The sequence below is a fragment of the Copadichromis virginalis genome, linkage group LG12 (assembly GCF_057382275.1).
Source record: "Copadichromis virginalis isolate Kocher_CV1m ecotype Utaka linkage group LG12, C_Virginalis_male_GT1.1, whole genome shotgun sequence".
Lineage (NCBI taxonomy): Eukaryota > Metazoa > Chordata > Actinopteri > Cichliformes > Cichlidae > Copadichromis > Copadichromis virginalis.
Window position 1 is genome coordinate 11,021,524 of NC_140629.1, and position 24,342 is coordinate 11,045,865.

The window sequence follows — 24,342 nt, forward strand, 5'->3', positions numbered from 1 at the left end:
CTGGGACAATCTTACAAAAGGCGCAAAATGTGTCTATGTCACTTATATTTTTAAAGGAAGCTTTTAACAGGGTAAAATCTATGAATTAGCTTAAATTAAATCTCATTTTGTTAGTAAGGAGGATTTTTTGTTACAAAGACCAAACCTTTTTCCAGTCAGTGTCCTGACAAAATGAGTCCAGAATTAAATGGATGGAGGAACAGAGATAAGTGACTCTTGAAAAAGAGACCCAATCTTGGCATTCACACCTTTACAAGAGGAGAATCAAATCTGACCTAAAGGAGACTCTTTCAGAACAGGGTAAGACATGAACAGATGTGGGGAGACAGTGGTATTTCTAAACAACATGGATAGCTGAGATGGTATGGCATCAAAAACAATACAGAACTCCTTTGGGTGTATACCCAAAGGAGTTCTGTATTGTTTTTGAGTAATTATATAATAATCCTGCATTACTGAATACTTGACTTACAAGAAGAATCCCTTTATTAAACTCGTTTTCAAAGAATAGTGACTTATTCTTGTATAGAATGTTACAGTTGTTCCAAATATAATATCTTTGTGGAGAAAAGTTATGTTTATAGATCAAAGACCATGCCAAAAGAGCCTGTTGATGAAGGTTTGAGAGTTTAATTGGGATTTTCTGAATACTGTTAGTTGCAAAGGATAATAAAGTCCAAGCCACCCGAACATGAAAAGATACTGACGAGAGATGAAAGATGACTGCTTCTTCTTTCGGAGAGCTATACGGCTTGTCTTCTTTGTGAAATAACACAATTCTGCTGAAAACATTTGCATTTTTTTATTTAGTCAAAAAGCTGCCGTCTTAAAGTACATCAAAGTCAAAGTCAGTCCTAAGTATAAGGGTAAAATGTAAAACGCTTACAACTGACGAGTGGGTGGAACCCCCAAAATCCAAACTCAACGAAACCTGCTGAAATTTAGCTTGAAGTACAAGTGTTCAGCTATCATGCTACAGCCAGAGCTAGAGTACAAAAACATATTTTTACAATGCTTACCAAAGATATCTGACATATTTGATGACAGAAATCTTTATGTATGTGGTAATCTGATGACAGAAACCAATGCAGCAGCTCAGCAGCTGTATTTACAGGAGTCTCTCCACCTCAAATTATGGACTAAAAGCATCTCATACTCCCAGTCATCAGATCTCAAGTGTTCAGTGAGAAGCTCCATAAGAATCATCCTTGTTGGAAAAAAAAAAAAATCACGTGACCTCATTTTCATCCTATCAGATGTGAATAAAGCTTGTGTAGAGATTCAAGGAACAGTCTGACAGTAAATACAGCAGGGACAGCAGTGCAGAGACTCGTGGATGAAGAGATCACACTCCACACAGAACACACTGTGACACGATGGACAGCTGAACATCTGGAATGTCACAGGTATGCAGACAGAGCAAATAAATAAAAGGCAGATAAAGACATTATACAGTTTTTACAAGAAAAAATCTAAATGAATCCAGCAGGGCACAAAGTGTCACAGCAACTGAAGGCGGGCCCCTGATTTCACCAAAACTTAAGCTCTGCCAGCCAGCACATGTGGGTGGAAATGTGTGCTGCTTAAATCCGTAAATAATCAAGTAGTCTGCTGACTTATCCTATCTGCATTCATTCTTAGATGGGTATAAATTTATATTTACATATACTTTAAATAATTATTTAATCTTTAAAAAAAAACCTAAATAATATACATATAATAACAACAATAATATTGATACAAAAGGGGCAGCATGGAGACACTTATATAATTATTATTATGAACTGAAGATGATGGCACAAGTCACAGTTTTGACAATTTCACAATGAGGTACATTAAAATTGTTCAAATTTTCAAAGATGCAGTTTTGTGCTGGTTGGTGAAACTATCCATCTTCACTCCTGAGAAAGTCTGTCTCTCGCCTTATTAGCAAATACCTTTTGTGAAACAATTTGCCTCTGTTTAAACATCTTGTGTTTTTCTGAATGAAATGTGTTTGTGATTGTTGCAATGTTTTTTTTCTTTTTTTAAATCTGACAGCATCCCAGCTTTGTGGAATTGGGCTTATATCCTCCTGAGAACCGAGGAAAAAAGGAATCTTCCTGTTGAACTTGTTGTGTGATTTCCTTGCTCTTTGGAGTGAAAAGATTCCACCCAAACACATGAGATATCTATGGAAAGCCCAGCATATCCTCTATTTAGCACATCAGGACTTAGTAGGGTAGCTCAAATAAGTCAAAAGATATAGACTAAAAACACTCTACATGTCCTCCTGGTTCTTAGGAGGACATGTAGAGTGGTCATGGTTTGGGATGCAGACAAATTTCAGCAAGAGTGAGATGATGGCTATCCACTGTATAAGGAAAAAGCAAAAATCTTGCAGATTCTGCATATTCATATGCAGATGCCTGCTGTATGAGATTGTAGGTGTGTTAATATATAAAACTGGTGAACCTCATGGCAAATTTAAAAGAACGGGTAACTATACTGGCTTGTCACAGACCACATTTCCCCCAGTCTTCGACAGAGATGCTGATCTTTAGAGCAAGCCAAACAGAAGCTGGATGTTATGTTTCTGAAACATTTTGTGAATTAAAGCCAATATTAAAGTGTGTCTTGTTATTCGCATACCCGTGAGCAGAAATCACTTGTAAACCTCGACAAATGACTCAATTTACACAGCAAAGACTGAGGGCAGTTGACTGTGACAGGCAAACTGGCTTTTATGAGTAAAACTGGAAGTTCATTTCACAACAAGAATAACACTGTGCTGTGCTGCACAGATATTCAGCCACTTACACTTTTATCCTTCAGCTCTGCTTGACATGCCTGACAGAACCTGAAACCAAACCACAACAGTATAAGACATGCAGTGAAACACCATCTGCATCTCAATGTGAGAGTAGATCACAGCTACCTGTCTCCTTGGAGGTTCTCCACTGGACTCTCTACAAAAGCTTGGAGGGGGAAGAGGTGGTGAAAGGATCTGGCAAGATGGGGGGCCGACACCAGAGTCAAACCTTGGAGATAAAACAGCACATAGGCCAGTCAACACACAACAACAAAAATAAAAAAAAATTTTCCCATCTAATCCTTTAACTGAACAGTACATACCACACACTTTACACTCCACGGGAAGCTCAGTGTAAGTGGCGTGGCACTGTGGACACAAATATCCTCCCAGAGACAGACCTGGACCACTGCTGCTGTCCAGATGACTGGACAAACACAAAGACGAGCGTCAAAACAAATATTCATTTTAACCTGCAGTCTTAGCCATGCGGTTAATCGCACTGCTTTCTACTCACGACATGCTGAACGACGGCTTGGCATCCTGGTCAGTCACAGAGGCAATGGTATGCTGAGGAAAACCTGAGCAAACACAAGGTTCACATCAAGTGGATTCAGTGAGAATGACTTACTTTTTTTCTCCAAATCTTGGTTCTGTTTCAAAGGAATCATTTCAAAACGTCACCACAAGAAATAGCTATCAGAAACTCTGAAGGATTTCAACACTAATCTAACCATGAACAGCAACTTTCACAAGAGCTTAGAAGAAGCATTATACAGACACACAAAGCCACAAAAGCATACAAACACAATTCTAAAGACCTAAAGGTTCATCAGCACATAATAAGATCAACAGTTTACAGATGACACAGAAATAACCACTGCTTTATTTTGAAGGAAAACATCTCCAAAGTCTAGCAGCTGAAAGTGAGTCAGATTTGCTGATGCAGTGAGGGAATAAAACAAAGCAGAACACTACTTAAGAATCACCAGAGCAGCAGCAAGCACTGAAGCTTAACAGAACAAAGCTTCTGTGTTTAGACCTGCTGACAGCATGTACCCACATTGTACCCTGGACAGTTGGACAAGTGCGTTACTTTTACTGGTGGCCTCAATATTGGACGCAACGTACACAAAGAGCTTAAGTATATGAGAAGGTGAACGTGACACTTCCAGTGATTACTTGGGGTTCACCAGTGTCACTGGTTTAGTTCCATTGTTTTTATTAATAACTTTGATCCACAAGGAAATCCTACTAATTCCAAAGGCTTTTGCTGCAGCTGTAGGTAAGTGACGGGAGAGGAGCTGACTGAATACCAAGAGATGGAGACAGCGTCAGCATACTCACCCATGCGGATTAAAGAGCATTCAGAGGAGGAGCTGGCAGGAGGTGGTTTGATGTGAAGCATCAGCAGCTCTTTGAAGTGGCTCTCATCCAGGATCACGTGGTACGAGCCACCTGTCTCTCTCGTCAGCACTGTACATACCCGGACCTCTGCTGACAGACCGATGACAGACACCCGCACCTTCAGAGACTTCAGGGTCTGACGGAGGAGATGGAGCACAGAGCTGTCTCTGGACCTGAGCTAACTTGTCTATAAGATAATCAATGGACTGATGACTCTCAGCACAAAAAACAGAGTGGCTTCACCTTGATCAGCTCATAGATGTTGGCTGGGTCACATGTAGTGAGACTACTGAGGATGATCAGGATCTCCCGGCTCGTGTGTCCAGGCATGTGCCTTCACACAGAGGCAGACAGCAGCTCAATGACGTCTCACTACAGAAGCTAATCAAAAACAATGACTCTGCTAAACCTACTTGAGGGTTTGTATGGCCAGGTTGAGGGAATTGTAGAGGGACGGCTCTCCTACGCAAACAGTGTCCACAGCTTTTTTCAGAGCAGTGATGTGCTTCTTTGGATTTCCTGGTGATGCCGTGAAACAACACACACACAGTACATTTGCATTACAGAACAGATGACGTGAGGTTTAAAAAAAAAACAAAAAAAACCAAAAAACTAACACTGGCACTGGCACACTGATGCTAATTTAAAAAAAAGAAAAAGGTTTAGTGGCAAATCAAAAAACATTGGTTCAAAGAGACCAAATCACAGATACCTGCCAGATCAGTCAGCTTCTCAGCCCTTTTGTTCTTTGTGGTGATAATACCAACCTACAAAACAAAACACAGCACAACTCACTTACTAGCAGTCACTCATTAGTCTCTGGAAGTTTGCTGAACATCCGCACACAGCCGAGTGTAACCCAGCAGCAACCTGGGGCCAATGCTGAAACTCTGGCACCTCCAGTGGACCCGTAAGACTGGCTTCGAAAGCATGTCAGGACACTCATATGTTAAACCTGACATATACAGATTAGAAAGCATGTTTACAACCCGGTCAACCTTCACGGACAGGACGTCTCTCCATTAGAACTGCATGTTGGGCCATTTCCACCAGGGTCTGTCACCCTCACTAATCTAAGACACCCAACTGTCTTTGTGCATTTTTATAAAATTATCAGGTGTTGCTTTGTGGTAGCATGAAGTCTGTGCTCCAGGTTGGCAAATCAAACTTTTTTTTGTCTGTCACAATCAGCAGGCGTATAAGCTGAGCAGCCCAGCCTTAGAGGGAGCATGAGGAATTCAGTAGTTTAGGAGGAGCTAAGAGTCAAAAGGAAACTAACTGGATTGGGCATCTGAGTAAAAGTATGAAACCAGTGTGTGTTTGTATACAGTGACAAGGGGCAGAATATGACTTATGGCATACCTGGCTGATGGGATTTTGGTCAAAATATTCATCAACAAATACTTCCATGAGCTGAGGAGGAAAGAAGAGATGAGATGAGATGGTTAGCAGACAATCACACTGTAGCTGCTGGTGTCCAGGGAGACAGCTCTGCTTTACCTTGAGAGTAGAGGTGAGGCGGTTTGGTTTTAAGTCCTGGTCTTCCATACTACGCGAACAGTCAATCACCACATACACGTGACGCATCTGAAGTACAAAACAACCTTTAACATCTTAACTTTCTTTTTCAATTTTTTCAAAAAAATAGATGTTATGCACAATATTAACCAGCGGGTATGTTGGGCTACAAATATAGAATGTGCAGCAGATCCTATATTGACATGAGAGCTCAGAGGCCTTGGCTTTGTGCTACGACAGGAAACTTCTCATTCATTTCAGGTTTATTTATAGAGCACCAAATCACATAAACAGTCACTTCAAGGTTTTAAACTGAAAAGTAAAGATCCAGCAGCATTCTGCAAACACATGATATTATACAGATATACACACAACTACTCACATATTTAGAATAATTAGTTAACTGTGTGTAAATTTTCTATGCTTTATTTCAGAGTGCTGAAACAGCACTCCACTTCAATAACGAACCACAAAAAGTGTTACGCATGTGGGAAACACAAGGCTCTGCACAACTCACCATTCCAAGCCTCACTTGCCCATGGCTCTCTATCACCCTGTGCAGCAAAGAAAGCATGAGATGAGGAGCAGGAGAAGACACAAGCATTTTCATCATGGGATGGATAGACAGACAGACAGGCAGACACAAACACGCACACCTTTTCCGTTTGGACTGGTACAGAATCTCTTCCACTGTGGCTTTGAGTGAGCCTGACTCGTCCTCCTTCAGCACCTCCCTGAGGATGAAACATATTCCACAATAATCCAGGGAATGACGACACACAGCTCAAGCTGCAGATGCACATGGCTGAGCAGTCTCACCATGTCCTCTCATAGCCCCCTTCCCAGCGCTTGGCTCTCTCTGGTTCTTCATCCATTGTGTTTGGCGGCCAGAAATTCAACAGACGCTCCCAGCCAAATCACTGCCAAACCAAGTACACACATTCGGTACTACAGACTCACAATAACTCATGACACGCTGCATTAAGGATAGGACGTATGGCCACATTTCGGTTATTGCTCATTCTGCATTTAACCCATGTGCCTTGCTTAGAAGCACAGTGGCAGTTATCGATTACTGTAGATTACCTCGGTGACTAGCTACCTTCTAGGAAGTTGGCGGTAAATAAAAACATGTTAATAAAAACCCCATCATCAGACCAAACAGCACCTTTACGTACGGGTCGTTATCAGCGCCACAGACCTGCCTGTAAGTAGAGTCAAGCTAACAGATGTTGTAAGTGCAGTCCGCTGAGCCACAGATCATAGCCCTCCATGTTCTTCCAGGACAGCGTGAGGCTGACACTGGGTTCGCTGACCTTACAGTGAGAGAAGCGACAGATGAAGTCGGGTTTTGAAATGAACTTACACTTTCCACCACCAACGAATTACTCCAGCTCGTCGACTCTATTCCGCCTGCTAGCTAGCTAGCTAAAAGTCCTGATAAATCAGTGATTTTCATGCAGTTCAAACAACAAGCATGATGCGGGACTCACATCATGCAGTTACACAGGACTATGATTTTAAACACCTTATAACTTACTATACTAACTAAACAATAAATATAAACACTCACCAACTCTGACTATACTGTAACGCAAGCTGTGCAACAAGACTTTTCCTCCGGATGGAAACGGGCAAAGAAGAGAAAGGATCCGGTGACATACTATTTATTATTATCGTAGCATGATGGCCGCGGCATTATAATGAAAGTTTACACAGTGTCATATACAAACAAATAGCTTTGTGATTTTACATCATACTGTACATATCAGGGAGAGTGCAAAAATCAGTGGGAAAACTAAAAAAAATGACAATGCTTAATGGTAGTTTAATGCAGTACATGGCAATTGTTAGAAGTTATTAGCGCCCAGATCCATGAACATTTATGCTATGTGCTAATAACATAAGCTCTGCGCCCATACTAAACAGAGTTTTCCTTTATATCCATCATGCCAAGGTAATAAAGTATAGAAAAGTTTACTTCAGAACAATCGAAAGAATAAAAATAAACATTTACAAGAGCACATGCACAGCTACTCCGATACCGAACAAATTTATAAGTCTCATCTTAACTGTGCCCACAATTATGCAAAACATTTCGGATCACAAGAGAAAAACAATAAAGTCTATAAACCTTACTTGTTTTTCAAAATTTTACTTGTGGAACTGAGAGGTAAAAAAGAAAGAAAAAAAATCCACATTTTATTTATCCTTTTGTTGTAGAAAAACTCTTACTTGATTGGCTTATAAAAATGCATTTCATAGGCAAGAGCATCACTATAATAATAATCATACAGGAGTTCATCATAAACTGGACAGTTCAGTTCATAGACAGGGTCTTGGGTTGAAGGTTCAGGGTCGACGGTCATATTCACTGATCTTTCTCTTGATGTGCGACAGCTTGGATCTCAGATATTTACACCTCTTCTTCTTAATCTGGTACTCTGATGACTGTGGACAATACATAAGAAAGGTATTGTTGTTTGAATTCTTTACACACAAATTTCACTGCTGAGAATGTGAATAATAACCTTACCTTCTTGAAGTCCTTCAGCCTGTTATAGTCACTCAAGGCATCCTGAGATCAGATTACATATATTAGTTGGCTAAAGAAGTAAGCATCATCCCAAATTCTCACACAGAACTTTCTTTTATGCTAAAGTTTTCAAACCATTTCTAACACTTTATTACTGGATTTATTATTTGATTTTGAGTAGAATTATTTGAATATAAGCAAACACATAATGGATTGCATTTTTATAGTGCTTTTCTAGGCACCCAAAGTGCTTTACAATTCCACTATTCATTCACTCTCACATTCACACACTGGTGGAGGCAAGTTACAGTCTTAGCCACAGCTGCCCTGGGGCAGACTGACAGAAGCGAGGCTGCCATATCGCCCCTCTAGCCAACACCAGTAGGCGGTAGGGTAAAGTGTCTTGCCCAAGGACACAACAACCAGGACAGAGAGAACAGGGGGATCGAACCGGCAACCTTCCAGTAGATGAGCTTCCCAATTCCCCTGAGCCATGGTCGCCCCAACATATCAGTCTTATAAAGTTTCCTATAAAACCAGCCACCTCGCATCTGCTGTTAAACTGTTGACAGTTAGAAGCTAAATTGTTGCCTTGCACTGCAACTTGTACATTCACAATGAAATTGAATACAATGTAAATTTCATCAGATTTAAAATTGTAGGATTAATTGATGGCAAGACTTTTTTGAACAGTCTTTAGGAATGGAGTCTAAAACAAAACAACCCCCCCCCCCCACCCCCCATTTTGCTGGTTCAGAAAGTAAGGACTGAAGTTAACTCAGAAGGATAAATTCCAGTACTGAATTTTATGCCTGTGGCACATATTCCAGAATATGTGAATATTCTTTTGGTTAAAACTTTATTTGTGAAAAAAATTCATGAAGTCATTACTAGTTAAGGTTAAAGAACTAGTCAGTTCAACAGAGATCTGACTTTTTGTCAGCCTGCCTAAAATAGGGGTTGTTATTTTCTTTAATCTGAGATGAATAGTAAGATATTCTAGCTTTACAGGGTTGTTTTTGTTTTGTTTTTTGTTAAATAGAGCAGCAAACTCTTTTTCCAAGCTAAATGAAGATCTTCTAAATAAGTGACATGCCATTTCCTCTGTAACTTATGGGTTATCTGCTTTAAGGTGGACATGTGTGAGTCATTAAAAGGAGTCACCACTTCTGATTTGAGGCTTTTTTTTTTTTCCAGAGGAGCTACAGTATCCAGAGTCATACGAGTAGTAATATACCTGTACTTTTTTTGCCCCCCCCCCCCCACCCCTCTCCCCCTACACCCCCCACACCCCCCACCCGGGCATTTCCCCCCCCCTCCCCTATCCCCCTCCGCGTCCATGTGCGTGTGCACGTGCGCGAGAACGGACTTTTTGCACGTGCATGTGTGTCCAGGGGTCATATGAGTTCACATGTGTTTAATAGAGTATTATTTAATGAAACCATAATGTGTTTTAATTAAACTCTTTTTAAAGGATTGTATAGGTCTCAGAGTTCTGTTATTTAGACATAGGTGATTTAATTGAACTACTTTAGGGGTATTTTAACTAGTTAGGAGCCTTTTGCATTTTCTTCAGTGCTATTTAGGAGCAAATAGTTTTAAAACAGAGGGCCGCAAATAACAGGTATCCCTTTAGAAATAAACAGTGATACTTCTAAAAACCGTGTATTCCCACACAGCATTTAATTTAGCTAGTTTAGGAAGATTTCACTTTTCTAATAGTTTCACAGGCTAATAGTTTTTAAATAGAGCACCACAAACAACATGTATCCCTTTAGAAATAAACTGTGATACTTCTAAAAGTACATATTCACACTAGCGCTGTATCAACCTCAATGTGGCTTTAATGCAACTAGTCTTATAATTATCTACTAGTCTGCAACAGTTAGACTCGCTGATTACACATAGCTGATTTAACTACTTTAGGGGCATTTCACTTTTCTAAAAGTTTCACAGGCCAATAGTTTTAAATAGAGCACCGCAAACAACATGTATTCTTTTAGAAATAAACTGTGATAATTCTAAAAAACACATATTCACACACTCTGTAACAGTTAGACAGAGGGGGGTACAGTTAGGCTCCCAACAGTCTGTAAAAAAGGTATGAAGCAACAAAAGAGGAGACCTTATCAAGAGCATCCCAGCCCAAAGGTGTTTCTTCACAAATAGTTAATTCCCACACTCTGCAACAGTTAGACTCGATGATTACACATAGCTGATCAGAGGGGGTGCAGTTAGGTGCCCAACAGTCTGCAAAAGAAGTCATGAAGCAAACAAAAGATGCTCCTTATCAAGAGCATCTCAGCCCAAAGGTGTTTCTTCACAAACAGTTAATGGCTTTAATGCAACCAGTCTTATCATGTCAGAGGCCAACAGAAACCATGTCCAACAGAGTCTCCAAAGGCCTGCCACCTTTCTTCCTTACATCATGCTCTTTTATCTCTACATCTCAGAGGTCAACTGAAAGTAGCCCCACCTATATAAAAACACCCCATCAGACACACAGTATTTTCCTCAGCACTTCACAACTGCCGCAAGGTATAGCGTTTTAACTTGTTATTTTTTCACCTGAATGTGCATTGGAGCCGACTTTGCTACCCGCACAGAGCGTTTCTGACAGTCGGACGCTGCTTATACAATAGAGAAAAGCAACAATACAGAGTGTTTCTCTGCTCCAAGAAATCCGAGGGCCTTTCACAAGGTAAGCATGTCTGTTATACCCAGGGCATAAATGTCTGTATGTCAGTGCTGATTATTCAAACATTGTTTAAAATGTGACACATATGTTGTCCGAAAACATTTCCTCTAAATTTGCAAAGTTACTGATTTAAAAAATATATATTTTCGAATTTTTAGTTGCATGTCAAACATATGATAGACTCTTGAGCATATTCGTATAGCTAAATTCACAATGGTATAACCGTGCTAAATAAAAGAGGCCCAAGCACCAATGCACTCTAATCCACTCCGCTAAACTGTATGTTGATAAGTACATGTAGCGTACCTCTACCTCTACAGCTGAAAACAGTTTGTATCCGCACTCTGAGGGTCTGCTGAATTGTTTTAATGGCACTTTTTGACGAACAGCAGATGATGAAATCCTATTTATTGTAGAAACTGTCCCTAAGCTATTGTTGCTCATACTTACTGAGGTCCCTAGCTACTTCCTTACTATGTCAGTAAACCTTTTTGAAAAGGAAGCTGTTGTAGATTTAAAGAAACATCTTAATTGAAGCAAAGGCAAAAAAAAACTGGAATGAATTTTATGTGACTGTTCATATTAAAGCCAACAACAAGTGAAAATCCAAAAACGGCTCCAATCCTTTGTATTAATGATCTCCCCCCCCCTCTCTCTCTCTGTGTGTGTGTGTGTGTGTGAGTGTGTGTGAGTGTGTGTGTGTGCCCTCACAGAAGGAAGGTCACAGCAGGAGCTTTTCTCAAACGCATTACCAATCAGTTTTTTACAAGAAGTGTAGCTCATACAATGGTATAAATGTATTCTTTGCGATACTTTATAAATATGAAGCTAAAGATTTTGAGTTCGTGCACATTATGAAGCAAGAATCTAAATATCTGTGTCACAATGATTTCTATAAAAGCGTGTTGTTTATGGGGATAATGTAACAAATCTTTTGTGCGTCCTATTAATGATCAATGATAATTGAAGAGGAACCCTGACTCAGGACATTTTCATGACAAGTGACAGCGCAGACAACTACTAATGAGAGAACCTGTTTTATCATCATAAACACGATGATATGAAGCATCGTTAAAGTGTCACTTCAGTAATGTTGACTCATGTTTTTAATAATGACATGTTTTTAATAATGACTTTAAAACACTAAACTCTAATTTCTGTGGTTTATTTTAAGTTTACAGAATATAACATGTTGTGATACTGGGGAAAAAGGGTAAGGTTTGATAGACTAAACCCTTACACACATAACGTGAAAAACCTAAAGAGTGTGTGAGACTGCTAGCTGTGTTGTTCAGCAATAAACTTATCTACAAATGTGTTAGTAAAGAGTGACTTGTACTTCTGTCCCATTAAGCAATGGTTTAACAAATTTCACTGCAAACTATAAAAGGAATCTGGATTTAAATAGAACACAGTAGTGCAGGAAACACTAGTATGTGTCTATGGAACAAATCTCCTTCAGCGTTCAAATGACCAAAGTGAGGCCTACAGGCGTTTCTCTCAGTTGGTTGTGTTCAGGGAAAAAGCAGCTAAATACACTGAGACTGCTCCACATTGTTAGTGAGTTAACTCTGGATATCTGTAGGTTTTGTCAAACTTGGAGTGAACAAAAGCAGAAAAACAGTAAAAGATGCAGACGGTGAAAGTCTGGTTTATTTCATGAACACAATGAAACATTTTACAGTCCACAGAGCAAAGTAGCACACATGATAAATAGATACACATAACACGGACAGTGAGAAGTAAAACTCGTCGTCTTACCACGTTATATTCTGTAAACTTAAAATAAACCACAGAAATTAGAGTTTAGTGTTTTAAAGTCATTATTAAAAACATGAGTCAACATTACTGAAGTGACACTTTAACGATGCTTCATATCATCGTGTTTATGATGATAAAACAGGTTCTCTCATTAGTAGTTGTCTGCGCTGTCACTTGTCATGAAAATGTCCTGAGTCAGGGTTCCTCTTCAATTATCATTGATCATTAATAGGACGCACAAAAGATTTGTTACATTATCCCCATAAACAACACGCTTTTATAGAAATCATTGTGACACAGATATTTAGATTCTTGCTTCATAATGTGCACGAACTCAAAATCTTTAGCTTCATATTTATAAAGTATCGCAAAGAATACATTTATACCATTGTATGAGCTACACTTCTTGTAAAAAACTGATTGGTAATGCGTTTGAGAAAAGCTCCTGCTGTGACCTTCCTTCTGTGAGGGCACACACACACACACTCACACACACACACACACACACACACACACACACACAGAGAGAGAGAGAGGGGGGGGGAGATCATTAATACAAAGGATTGGAGCCGTTTTTGGATTTTCACTTGTTGTTGGCTTTAATATGAACAGTCACATAAAATTCATTCCAGTTTTTTTTTGCCTTTGCTTCAATTAAGATGTTTCTTTAAATCTACAACAGCTTCCTTTTCAAAAAAGTTTACTGACATAGTAAGGAAGTAGCTAGGGACCTCAGTAAGTATGAGCAACAATAGCTTAGGGACAGTTTCTACAATAAATAGGATTTCATCATCTGCTGTTCGTCAAAAAGTGCCATTAAAACAATTCAGCAGACCCTCAGAGTGCGGATACAAACTGTTTTCAGCTGTAGAGGTAGAGGTACGCTACATGTACTTATCAACATACAGTTTAGCGGAGTGGATTAGAGTGCATTGGTGCTTGGGCCTCTTTTATTTAGCACGGTTATACCATTGTGAATTTAGCTATACGAATATGCTCAAGAGTCTATCATATGTTTGACATGCAACTAAAAATTCGAAAATATATATTTTTTAAATCAGTAACTTTGCAAATTTAGAGGAAATGTTTTCGGACAACATATGTGTCACATTTTAAACAATGTTTGAATAATCAGCACTGACATACAGACATTTATGCCCTGGGTATAACAGACATGCTTACCTTGTGAAAGGCCCTCGGATTTCTTGGAGCAGAGAAACACTCTGTATTGTTGCTTTTCTCTATTGTATAAGCAGCGTCCGACTGTCAGAAACGCTCTGTGCGGGTAGCAAAGTCGGCTCCAATGCACATTCAGGTGAAAAAATAACAAGTTAAAACGCTATACCTTGCGGCAGTTGTGAAGTGCTGAGGAAAATACTGTGTGTCTGATGGGGTGTTTTTATATAGGTGGGGCTACTTTCAGTTGACCTCTGAGATGTAGAGATAAAAGAGCATGATGTAAGGAAGAAAGGTGGCAGGCCTTTGGAGACTCTGTTGGACATGGTTTCTGTTGGCCTCTGACATGATAAGACTGGTTGCATTAAAGCCATTAACTGTTTGTGAAGAAACACCTTTGGGCTGAGATGCTCTTGATAAGGAGCATCTTTTGTTTGCTTCATGACTTCTTTTGCAGACTGTTGGGCACCTAACTGCACCCCCTCTGATCAGCTATGTGTAATCATCGAGTCTAACTGTTGCAGAGTGTGGGAATTAACTATTTGTGAAGAAACACCTTTGGGCTGGGATGCTCTTGATAAGGTCTCCTCTTTTGTTGCTTCATACCTTTTTTACAGACTGTTGGGAGCCTAACTGTACCCCCCTCTGTCTAACTGTTACAGAGTGTGTGAATATGTGTTTTTTAGAAGTATCACAGTTTATTTCTAAAGGGATACATGTTGTTTGTGGTGCTCTATTTAAAAACTATTAGCCTGTGAAACTATTAGAAAAGTGAAATCTTCCTAAACTAGCTAAATTAAATGCTGTGTGGGAATACACGGTTTTTAGAAGTATCACTGTTTATTTCTAAAGGGATACCTGTTATTTGCGGCCCTCTGTTTTAAAACTATTTGCTCCTAAATAGCACTGAAGAAAATGCAAAAGGCTCCTAACTAGTTAAAATACCCCTAAAGTAGTTCAATTAAATCACCTATGTCTAAATAACAGAACTCTGAGACCTATACAATCCTTTAAAAAGAGTTTAATTAAAACACATTATGGTTTCATTAAATAATACTCTATTAAACACATGTGAACTCATATGACCCCTGGACACACATGCACGTGCAAAAAGTCCGTTCTCGCGCACGTGCACACGCACATGGACACGGAGGGGGATAGGGGAGGGGGGAAAAATGCCCGGGTGGGGGGTGTGGGGGGTGTAGGGGGAGAGGGGTGGGGGGTGGGGGGGGGAATGCCCTCGGGGTGGGGGGGGGGCAAAAAAAAGTACAGGTATATTACTACTCATACGCAGTTAGAATGTAACACTATTAACAAGATAATCAACCTCTGTGGGAGTAGAGTTCAGGTAGCTCCTCTGCATTGTGCTGCCACATATCATTGAAGAAGATAACAGTGGAGGAATTATATCCTTTCACTAAGTTACAGCACTTTCAGAAAGACATCTACTGTGTAATATTGTAAATCTAAATATTATAAAGAAATGAACAGAAAAAAAAACAGGTTTTTCTGGGAAGAATGTTATATGTCATATGTAAGAAGAAGATCCAGAGTGTGCTTCAAGTGGTGGGTGGGCTCGTTTACATTTTGAGTGAAGCCAGTTGGCTCTAATTACAGTTTAAATGCTATGTCATTTTTAGTATCTACATGGATGTTTAAAATAAATAACACACTGTAAATATTTTATCTGAACTGAAATCTAAATCACAGTCATTGTTAACTCATTTTGAGTGTTTGGTTTTTGTTAGATACTCATTAGGTCGCTTAACTGTTATTGTCTGAAAATTGTTTGTGTAGTTTTCATTGGTTTCTGTTTTAGATTTAGTTTTTTTTTTAATTATTATAATATGGAGAATACTTTTTAAAAAGTGCAGTTTTAATTTTTATTTCAGTTACTTGAAATGCCTTGTGCTGGTTAAGTATAAAAACCTAGGGTACGGCATACATTTATGAAATGTAAGACTGCGTTCTTCCATTTGCGCAACATCTCTAAAATTAGAAATATCCTGTCTCAGAGTGACGCTGAAAAACTAGTTCATGCATTTATTACTTCCAGGCTGGACTACTGTAATTCATTATTATCAGAATGTCCTAAAAACTCCCCGAAAAGCCTTCAGCTAATCCAAAATGCTGCAGCAAGAGTGCTGACAGGGACTAGAAAGAGAGAGCATATTTCTCCTGTTTTGGCTTCCCTTCATTAGCTTCCTGTTAAATCCAGAATTGATACATTAAAATAACAGCCTGCATTCCATCGAAATCACTAATGAGATGTTATGGCACAGCAAGAACATTACTAACCAAAATAACAACGTAAATAACGTTTCAACGTCCCTCTTCTCAGCTGTTTCTCTTTCCCTCTTTCTTTCTCCCCTTCTTTCCCCCAGTCAAGTCTGTCCCGTATTCAGTAAGTGAAAATAAAATAAACAATAAAAGGTGAATCAAATGGACCATTACGGCAAGGCTGGGATGGTCAATTTGGTAAAGTAAATCCGTTGGGCATCTTTCTTTGCTTTAGACAATAATTCTGATGGCAAAAGAGCCAAACGGGACAGGCAAAAGAAAAAAAAAAGAAAAAAAAAAAAAAAAGGGTGGACCAGCCACCTTCCCTTCAAAGAACCAGACAGATGCTGCCGCCCTTACCATGAACTCTGGACTGCCATCAGAATGTCGGTCCAGTTCTCGGTCCAGGTCGGCCAGGTCCTGGTTTATGCCGTCCAGCTCAGCCTGTAGGTTCTTGTATTCTTGGTGATCCCTATCAAACTCCTGTTTGTAGGCCAGACGCTCTTGCTCATCCAAAATGGGGGGAAACAAACTATATGCAAGAAGACAATTCAGTACATAACCAGTAAAACAAAAGAGATACGAATCAGTCAAGGTCAAAGACAAAGTTCTTTATTACCAGCTTTGATCTAGAAATAGCAGATTAATTGCAATCAGCTAATAACTGGCAATGGAATCACATGCACTCACACACTGAAATCTTCTTCCTCTAGGTCATCCCCAGATTCCACACCAGTGTCGTAGTCCCTCAGCCTGGGCTGCAGGCCTCCCACATAGCTGCTGATGTCAGAGTCTCTGCAAACAGGATTTACTGATTCATCCATTTTTGCAAAAGCCTTATAAGTATCTGCCATTAAAACAAACACACTTGAACCCTTGTAGCATGTTTACAGAGCCAACTGGTCTCAAATATGGTTAATATGGTTCCCCATTATCCTTCAGTACCTTAAACTTCAAAACTTATGGATGAGCTGACCCATCAGAGATGGATCACTGTGATCGAGTGCTACTACAGAGTTATGTGCACCTCTTCTCTTTGCACCAGACCTCATTTCAAATTTGGTACAGGGACACTGATCATTTGTTGACCTGATTTGAACAGAAGTATCCCCGTCTGACCAGCTGGAGTTCCCTCTACACAGCACAGGAAACAGTTTCTGCAGCAGCTGAGATGTTCATCTTCGCAAAGTTGATAATGACGCACTTTTACACAACCATGAAGAACAGTTTCTTATTGACCCACACTCACAAATAAATGTATCTTCATTGTACATTTCTATTTGAAATGTTATTATTTTCTGTGTTTCAGTGAGTGTTTTTCACTACAGCACCAACAATACAATATAATACCAACAATCCCTTTTCTTGGGAATTTAGCGACGTTAAAAATATAATCAAAGAGGCTTTGGTGGTGGATTGTAAGTGTCATGGTCTGTGTGGAGTTATGTTCTCCCATGTCTGTTTGGGTACTGTGTGGGGCATTTTCAATTTGTCCCACAGTCCGAACACACAGATTGACCGTAGGTGTGGGTGTGAATGTGAAAGTGAATGGTTGTCTGTCTTACTGTGTTAGCCCCATCATAGACTGGTGACTGTTCAGCGTCTACCCCTCCTCACCAGCTGGGATAGCAGGTGTCCCACCCAGAAGTCTCCAAGCTGTTTTATTTTAGATGAACTTTGGTGGTTTACAGAGGAAAATTGTGTAACTAACTCCATCAGGCCACAGTCCTGATCATGTGAGCCCCCCCCCGCCTCTGCACCCCACCCCAGAACATTTAGTCCTACAAAACTTCATTTACAAAAACAGACTGACAGTGATGCTGCATGTGCAAAAGGCCAGACACCCAAGGTAAGACTCTATCATGTTTTAAGTAAACAAATTATACACTGTTCAGTCATTTCAGTAATTTATTATTCAAGAATAAAAACCCAATAGAGCTGCTAGCATCACTATATCTGTAAAAAACAAACAAAACAAAACAAAACCCCAATTCCCCCAGTGCTTAATGATACCTTTTCATAACAATGAAGAACATGCTTACCCTGGTAGGTATAGAGGCTTGTTGTAGTCCAGCTGGTCTAAATAGTCTCTAGAGGCCCCAACTTTATCGTTATGGTCATTAACAAACACCTCTGGATCACCAGACACGTTGGTCACCTGAAGCAACAAACATAGTCAGCCTCAGAGTTTCTACAATGCCAGATTGAAATTAAAGGGACTTTTCCAAATGATGAGCAGTTTAAGGGTGGAAGTGGCTCTACAAATATTTTGAGTTTAGGTTTAAGGTGAAAATACCACGATTATGTCATCAACGATTTTTCACATTAATGAGTTTCGTCCCATATCGTTAATGAGAGTGCCTTATCATAACCTAATGAGATACTACGCTCATACTTGAGGTCATGGAAACCTGTTTCCTCCATATGAAGCAAGAAGCATCCGCAGGGACCAACCGGTTCCTCTACTTGTCCCTGTATGTCTGAATACCACAAATACCTTCACTATTGTCAACAAGAAGTCTTAGTCAGTGCCTTTAACCAGCACACCTGATGAAATCTCAGGCCTGATGGTGCTACTTGGAAAGTACACAGCTGGAATTAAAGCTACATGGACATAATACTCAGATACACATTTTCCATTTTTATCACTACCATCGGAAGACAGGGAATAAATTAATTAATCTGAACATGTGAAAGATCTAATGAGTTAATGTTTAAAAGAATAAAAATATAACAACATGCTGTTTCACTTTAGATGACATCACAGTGACACCACAGCACATCATGCTGAAACTAAGAGTGGCTAAACAGACCACACCCAGAAACTACAGGTGAAACCTCCTCTGCCCAGTGTCTCTCTCACCTGTCTCACACACACACACACACACACACACACACACACCAATTCTCAGCTTTTGTAACAAACAAGTTGTGTAATTTCTGAAGTAGTAGTAGTGGTTAGAATCTGCAGCCAATTACATGAATTATGCTCCTATGCATCTTTATTGCCATTTACAGTGCTGTTAGGATGTCCCAGACTGTTTTAATGTTCTTAACAGTCTGTTTAGAGATTACACAGATCAAAACCAAGCATTCTGAATAGTGGATAAGAGCAGATAACACATTATCACCCTGCAACTGACTTTAATGTTGTGGAAATTTTAAAGCCCTCTGACACACCTTAGAGATATTGTGTGTTCCAGCTCTTGACTGCAGATCTGTGTCATGTTTACAGTATTTAAAATATTCAAAAATATTCACAGAGAGTTGGAGACTGAGTGGGGAATTTGTTGAGCTGACCTGATATATTTAGTTCAACCTTAATTTGACTGAATTAAGTTACGCTGCAGCTGATACAGGCTTTTGCTATTTAGTAAACAGGTAAATGCGATGCTGATGTCAACACAGTCACACACAGACTCACCCACTCCCCGACGCTGTTGTGGTGACCAACATTGACAACCTTGACTTCCTCCCAGAGAATGCGTTCTGGGCCCCAGCGCCTGATCTGTTGGCGAGTCTTGACCGCAAACACGAGCAGGATGATGAGGGCAACAAACACCAAAAAGCCCATAACCACAGCGATGGCCTGCAAGAAGCACAACCAAGATCATGGAGCTGAAGTAATACCCATTATCAGGGATGTAAATGACAGGCAAGTTTCACACATTTCCCTAAAAATCTCAATCTTATAACACCTGCCACCAAACAATGAGTTGGCCAAAGGACATTTGCAGGTACAAGTCTGCCATGAAACAATGATTCCAAATTCATGTAGAACAAACTGGGTTTCCAGTATCACTACATGTACTAGTTGGTTTCCAACGGCACACTTGCTCAGTTCAGCTGATTGCTGCTTTAGTGCAAAAATGTGTAGAAACACACCCAATTCCTGATCACCAACATGTATTCTGCTGCTCAAGATATCTCCTGCCCACAAGCGACAGTCAGTGACGCCGTTTCTGTCAGGGTTATGGTGATGTTTGCAGTTCTTACAGTTAACATTTAATGGCGTCAATTTAACAAAAATAAGGCAAGCAAACACTGGTGTTCAGTATTTTCCCCAATTTAAGAAATGTGAAAAGTTTGGAGCTCAATTGCACCAGTCCCTGAGTGCACCCAGAACAAGCTGATTTAGTACTGAAAGAGGGGCACACACATTTGTCAGGTTTTTGTTTCTTTTGCTTTTAATAACTTTGAAGTAGACGAACACATAAAGTTCCAATAAAATGAACATTTGCAGACTTTTCTCTTCCTGACACCACTCAGTTCTATTGCATTTTTCTTCTAGTCTTTTGAAGTCGTAATTTCATCTTCATGTGTCCATTAACTGCGAGTTTAATTTACTGCTACCTCTCTGGCTGAAACTAAACAAACTCTCAGTATACACAGAGAAAGGAACTACACAGAAACCGCACATCCTGTGCCAAAGATCCAACCACACATTATTAGAGAAAAAGTGTCTCACCTCTTGGGGCTCCACCACGCAGTAATGGTAAAGGTATTGGTTTAAGAAGAGGCCCTGGGGCTGGACCTGGTTCTGGAACTGGGCACACATCTGTACCACCTGGTTGTAGTACATAGACCCCGTGGACTGTGCTGTTGGATTTATCGCCACCAGGTACACAATAGTGGCAATAATCATCAGGAATGCCAAGATGGCGCAGATAATGATTGATGCCAGGTAGAACTTTGATGAACGGGCAGTACCTTGCCTTGACACAACCATGATGAATATAATAAGCACAGCTATGAAGGTAATTGCAGAAATGGCAATGATAAAGCCTTTGCCAGATCTGGGATCCATTTTTGTTCCTCCATAGCCGGAATAGGAACCACCATATCCACCACCATATGAGCCACCATATGAGCCACCATACGTGCCCCCATAACCGGTTCCATATCCACTGCCATATGAGCCTGGCATGAGACCAGTTCCGCCCCCCATGAGACTCATTTCGTAATCCCAGGCCAGTGTGGAGGCCACACAGGCAAACACAGCCACACACATGATGATAATGATGATGCACATTATCTTCATCACACCAGGTGGTGAATTCCAGCGATAGAAGTGAAGCACCTTATTTCCAGAATAATAGGAAAATGCTGGGTTGGACATGACTTCACTGTGCCTGTGGCTGGAACAGAGGAGAGAAGATGAGTTGTGGTCATTGTCAAGACATGGAAAAGCAAACACCAAGTACTGATATAAAAATAGCAAGGCTACCCCAAGAATAAGGTCTAATATTGTCAATGTTTTCATCACAAGGGCAACTTCTCATAATGGTGTGATCTACTTCACGTCATTGAAATGAACAGGTTATCACTTTGAAAAAGAAAATCCTCATGTCATCTAAAACCCAACTAAGCCAAAGCCTCATTGATGTCCATCACACATTTTCCAAAGGCTAAAGATGATTTAAAAAAAAAAGTTTATTAGGGATGGATGCGTTTGTCAAATAGTTAACAAGAACAACAAAAAAAAACTTGGTAGAACTCAAGTTTTTTTTAATACAACAAATTGTTTATACACTAATAAGCCAAAGATCTATGGTTTGAGCCCAAAAGGTGACACTAATGCTGTTGGGCATCTGACGTAAAAATCTAATCAAACGTGAATCGGCCCACTGCAGCAATGCCTTGTGAATACTGGAGCGCTGGAAAATGGCAACTATGAAAACTATGCCAACAGTCGGGTGACAAAGAGAAATAGTGTGGGATTGAACACAGACAGGAAAAGCACGCACAGCTAAAGACGTCAGAAAGTCCGGCGCGGAAGCGGTTTACCTAATAACAGAAAATATGCATTCTGTGGCCCTACAAATACAACAATCCAGTCATTTGAATTTTGGGTGGGGGCCACTCCTTAAAGAATACTGAGTTAGTTCCCAGTGAAAATGAAACTTTTTTTTGGATGCCTTAAATTGCAATGAAACATTTTTGTCATGTATTTGAAATTAATGTTAGAATAGAATAGAGTATAATAGAAAAGCCCTTTATTGCCATTGCACATGTACAATGAAATTATGGGTGCTCCATGTCAACTATGCAGAATAAAACATAAAGAGTAGGACAGCAGGAATAAATAACAAACAGGATAAATATATACAGTCAAGAGGAATATATACAAAACAAGAGAAAGCCACAAAATAGAAAGGCATAACTATTATTACCAATTGCCTGAATTTCATCACACAACCTTTTACGGTCTTCTGATGCCTATATTGAAGCTTTTTTAAATGTATTACTGGCAATTTAAAAACAAGCAAACGCTTGCTCAAAAATGATGAAATTTGTCACTTTTGTTATGTGAAAATCCTTTAAACCTTACATTAATTTAAAATCATTGAATTCTGAGGCTTTTCTTCGAACATGTCTACATTTCCAGAGGTTTATTTACCATAAACACTGCACTGAGCTTAAGTCAGCTGAGTCCATAAATGACTAGATGAAGCAGGTGTCTGTGCGTAGTGAATGATAAAGGGAATTCAGCTTACCGTTTTTTGCCACTGTGGTTGCTGTGTTTGTTGCTCGGCATACTTAAGGTCAACTTCCACTCACTCTAGTAGGACAACACACAAGAAGCAATGAGCATTCAAAAGCTTTTGTATAATGTCATGTGTCAGACTAGTTTTCCTGCTGAGGCACATACCAGCTCTCAGCCTTTTGTTACAAATGTGTGTTTGTGCAGATTTCCTAGCTCACATGATTTCTTTGTTTTTCTTGTCTAAGGTAACTGAATCAATTATGTGATACATACTTTTCAAAAGTCAACACTTCAAATTGCGTTTGATTTTCTGAAATGTGGGGCTAGGAATGATTAGAAATGATTGGCACTAATATTCATGAAGTGCCTTACTTTGACGCTTTGTTAAAAATGATATATTTTATGGTCATCTCAAACGATGAATGCGAAAATCTAACAAACTAGTGACGTATCAGGGGACCAATGTCTGGCTATGGAAAGCACTACGATGGAAAACAGCGCCTGTGTTTATGAGGAAGCCTGTTAATATGGTGGCCATTTCAGATTAAAAGCAGCTGTCTGAGCAGATAACACTGATCCATTCCATCACTTGTAAACTGACTTTAACATCAATGCTCATCTCTTCTACTTCAAACTGTCCGTAAACTCTAGTTACACCTTTAAGAGGGACTTACCTGTGTGATGATCGGCGTCCTGCTGATGAACACAATACACACTCACTGAAATACGAACGCAAACACTGTGCTCGCGACCGCCTCCATCCACAGCGCGCACTCAGGTAGCAATGAGACGGGCATATAGGCGTGTGCTCGTCACGTGGTCGCCTCCTCCTTGAAACAGGACTAAACTGTCCTCAGTGCCTGCATCTTCTGGAAACAGGCAGAAGATGCGTGTACTCTTCCAGGAACTGTTTGAGCTTTATTTCCAGTGCTCTTAAAACCAGATTATAAACAAATGAACTCTCAATCTGCTCCACTTAAAATAACAAACATAATCTCTTTTGAACATCTATTTATCCCGCAATTTCGACAAAAAGCAGGGTTACTATCAAGAAATGCGAATCCCGACGTGCCAGACTTGATCTCTGTTAAAATGCATACGTGCACTAATTCGATGTACCTGAAACCTGAGCCGATGTCCCCATCCCGTCTTCCTACTGTTGTGAAACTTGGTAGGACAAACAGTAACCTGTCAAACCTGTTCTGCAGGTAGAGCTTCTGCTCAGTGCACCGCTGTGAGTCCAGCAGCCACCTTGACCCCTGCATCAGTAGACCACTTCTAGTAGCCCGCATGTTTCTTTGCTTTTTGGACAGTTTCTAGCAGACACACCTTGAGAAAATATTCTATTCCTTTACCCATTTATCAGTGTCACTGCTGTCTTTGTATTCATTTTCATTTATACAAATACTCTTACTTAACACGTGAATGCAGAGAAACTCTTTGTTCAAAGTCCATTTTAAATTTGGTGTGAGTGACAATACTGAGTTTTTCAGGAACAGCTGCTGCAGGAAAATGTCGCTGGGTCTGCTGTTTTTGGATAGCTGTTAGTTTATTCATCAGAGTAGCTGCAAAATTAAAACCCCTGGAAGCAGAACTTATTACCAATCTTTCAATGGGCACCGTTTCAGGTAGGGGTCATGGGAGTTGGCATAAGGATTTTTGGCACCAAGAGTCATATTGTGTTCCTT

General features: G+C 39.9%; 2 protein-coding genes across 4 annotated transcripts; both read right to left on the minus strand.

Annotated features, from left to right (window-relative positions):
- Window positions 1-787: 787 nt before the first annotated feature.
- gtf2h2 (general transcription factor IIH, polypeptide 2) lies at window positions 788-7,351 on the minus strand. Of its 3 annotated transcripts, XM_085474712.1 has the most exons (16): window positions 7,290-7,351; window positions 6,918-7,032; window positions 6,536-6,636; window positions 6,373-6,450; window positions 6,234-6,270; window positions 5,699-5,785; window positions 5,561-5,611; window positions 4,911-4,965; window positions 4,612-4,717; window positions 4,442-4,532; window positions 4,139-4,334; window positions 3,309-3,372; window positions 3,115-3,218; window positions 2,918-3,020; window positions 2,800-2,839; window positions 788-1,392 (listed from the first exon to the last, which is right to left on the minus strand). In XM_085474712.1, exons 3-16 carry the CDS (start codon window positions 6,589-6,591, stop codon window positions 1,282-1,284), a joined length of 1,179 nt encoding a protein of 392 aa, XP_085330838.1. In that variant the 5' UTR covers window positions 6,592-6,636; window positions 6,918-7,032; window positions 7,290-7,351; the 3' UTR covers window positions 788-1,281. The 3 variants fall into 3 exon arrangements, with proteins under 3 accessions (XP_085330838.1, XP_085330840.1, XP_085330839.1); XM_085474714.1 differs by lacking the exon at window positions 6,918-7,032 and having other exon boundaries at window positions 7,290-7,349; XM_085474713.1 differs by lacking the exon at window positions 6,918-7,032 and having other exon boundaries at window positions 7,083-7,310.
- A 16-nt stretch (window positions 7,352-7,367) lies between these two features.
- oclnb (occludin b) lies at window positions 7,368-23,634 on the minus strand. The gene is made up of 9 exons (XM_085474711.1): window positions 23,329-23,634; window positions 22,665-22,729; window positions 20,636-21,305; window positions 19,592-19,756; window positions 18,210-18,325; window positions 16,858-16,962; window positions 16,528-16,699; window positions 8,253-8,294; window positions 7,368-8,167 (listed from the first exon to the last, which is right to left on the minus strand). The coding sequence occupies exons 2-9, from the start codon at window positions 22,703-22,705 to the stop codon at window positions 8,069-8,071; spliced, it is 1,410 nt and encodes a 469-aa protein (XP_085330837.1). The 5' UTR covers window positions 22,706-22,729; window positions 23,329-23,634; the 3' UTR covers window positions 7,368-8,068.
- Between the last annotated feature and the right edge of the window lie 708 nt (window positions 23,635-24,342).

Excerpts from the sequence above, each read along its gene's own strand:
- gtf2h2 (XM_085474712.1), bottom strand. The coding sequence starts at position 6,591 with ATGGATGAAGAACCAGAGAGAGCCAAGCGCTGGGAAGGGGGCTATGAG. Across the intron at positions 3,373-4,138 it reads ATGCTCTTTAATCCGCATGG|GTTTTCCTCAGCATACCATT; the intron begins GTGAGTATGCTG and ends GTGTTTGCTCAG. Across the intron at positions 3,021-3,114 it reads CGTGGAGTGTAAAGTGTGTG|GTTTGACTCTGGTGTCGGCC; the intron begins GTATGTACTGTT and ends TTTATCTCCAAG.
- oclnb (XM_085474711.1), bottom strand. The coding sequence starts at position 22,705 with ATGCCGAGCAACAAACACAGCAACCACAGTGGCAAAAAACG. Across the intron at positions 19,757-20,635 it reads GCGTGGTGGAGCCCCAAGAG|GCCATCGCTGTGGTTATGGG; the intron begins GTGAGACACTTT and ends TGCTTCTTGCAG. Across the intron at positions 16,700-16,857 it reads GAGGAAGAAGATTTCAGTGT|TTTGTTTCCCCCCATTTTGG; the intron begins GTGAGTGCATGT and ends TCTTGCATATAG.